General features: G+C 40.2%; 1 protein-coding gene across 1 annotated transcript; it reads left to right on the forward strand.

The window, feature by feature from the left end:
- Positions 1–437: 437 nt before the first annotated feature.
- Positions 438–1,369, forward strand: LOC123949175 (olfactory receptor 145-like). The gene is given in 2 exon segments (XM_046016529.1): positions 438–528; positions 531–1,369. Coding segments are annotated over 2 exon segments (930 nt in total).
- The last annotated feature ends 587 nt before the right edge of the window (positions 1,370–1,956 follow it).

Below are 1,956 nucleotides of genomic sequence, written 5' to 3' on the forward strand. Positions count from 1 at the left end.
CAGTCCCAATACACCAAGTCTAATCCCCATTAGAAGCCAGCACCAGGTTTTTGGGATTGCTGCCTCCAGTTACTGGTTAGTGGAGGGACAATGTGGTCAAAGAAATAAAACAAGAGATGACGATTCTCTCCTGTTGCAATTTTCTCCTTTAACCTTTGGTTTCATAGCAGTCCTGTTAGCATATGGAAGCAGTGGCCTTCAATTTGTAGGCCAGGTTTTGGTGCTCTTTGCTTATACAACTTTAAAAGAACTTTAATGAGGGAATATCCAGGTGACTTGATTCATGATGCTGATAAAGCAGGTTCTGTGGGTCCTTGTTGGGCTAGTCTCAAATATTCCCAGTACAAACCCAACTCTTGTGAGAGGTGATGTCGTGGGAAAAATTAAATTCTTCTTGCTAACATTTTTTCTATGTTCACAGATCCCCTTAGAGAAGAATGGCTCCTAGAAATGCTACCTTTGTGACTGAATTCATTCTGACGGGGCTAACAGACTTACCATATCTCCAGCTCCCCCTCTTCTGCCTGTTCTAGTCATGTATGTGATCACCGTGTTGGGAAATTTGGGCTTGATAACGCTAATCCTGCTGAATGCACACCTGCACAGCCCCATGTACTTTTTCCTCTTCAATTTGTCCTTCATAGACCTTTGCTATTCTTCTGTATTTACACCTAAAATGCTGATTAACTTTGCATCAGGGGAGAATATTATCTCCTACAGGGGATGCATGACCCAGCTTTACTTTTTCTGCTTTTTTGCTATTTCTGAATGTTATGTGTTGACATCAATGGCCTATGATCATTATGTGGCCATCTGTAATCCACTCTTATATAATGTTGCCATGTCCCCCAAAGTGTGTTCCATCCTTATACTTGGTTCATACTTGATGTCATTTTCGGGTGCCATGGCTCACAGAGGATGCATGCTGAGACTGACCTTCTGTGATGCAAACACCATCAACCATTATTTGTGTGACATCCTCCCTCTGCTCCTGCTCTCCTGCACCAGCACCTATGTGAATGAGCTGGTGGTTTTCATTGTGGTGGACATCAAAGTGATTGTGCCCAGTGTCACCATCTTTGTCTCTTATGGTTTCATCCTGTCCAGCATCCTGCACATCAGCTCCACTGAGGGCAGGTCCAAAGCCTTCAGCACGTGCAGCTCCCACATAATTGCTGTTTCTGTCTTCTTTGGATCAGGTGCATTTATGTATCTTAAACCATCTTCTGCTGGGTCTATGGATGAGGGAAAAATCTCCTCTGTCTTTGATACGATTGCAGTTCCCATGATGAACCCTTTCATTTACAGCTTGAGAAACAGAGACATTAAGCTTACTGCGAGAAAAACTCTGAGTAGGACACCATTTTGATCAGAAACATTGTCTGTCTCTGTGGTTAGTTATATACAGGGAGATTCTATGTGTTTAAATAAAATACACTTAGTTGCAAACTTCTTAGCCCATTGTTTCCTTAACATGGTAAAGGAAGGTTGAGTTTTATAATATATTTTTTGTCTTTATAAAGTGGTCTTTTTTTTTCTCACCAATACCACAATTACTTCTCCACATCTTTGTTCTGCGTAGTAATAACATTAAGTAAGAAACATGTCTTTTGTTTCCCCATTGTTATTTTGAGCTTTTATTTCTCCTTGGAACATGAATGGTAGTCTTCAAAGCATTGAATTAGCTGCCAGTAGCATGACAGTGCATTATTGGGGGTGTTCTTATTGCCACGTGGCATTAGAAGCACGTGTCAGATACTCCGTTTGTACTCCCATTTTCTATCCTCCAATTTACAAGAAATGTCTCCTTTAAATGCTAGAGATTGAAGAGTCCATAAAGACAATCAAGGTTTACCTATTTTGCCTATGGAGACATTATGGATCACGTGTCTTTCAGTAGATTTTTATGTTTGATCTTTATTTTTTAATTTTTTAATTTTTATTTTTGACCTCTGT

The sequence above is a fragment of the Meles meles genome, chromosome 8, assembly GCF_922984935.1.
Source record: "Meles meles chromosome 8, mMelMel3.1 paternal haplotype, whole genome shotgun sequence".
In the NCBI taxonomy this organism is placed as follows: Eukaryota; Metazoa; Chordata; class Mammalia; order Carnivora; family Mustelidae; genus Meles; species Meles meles.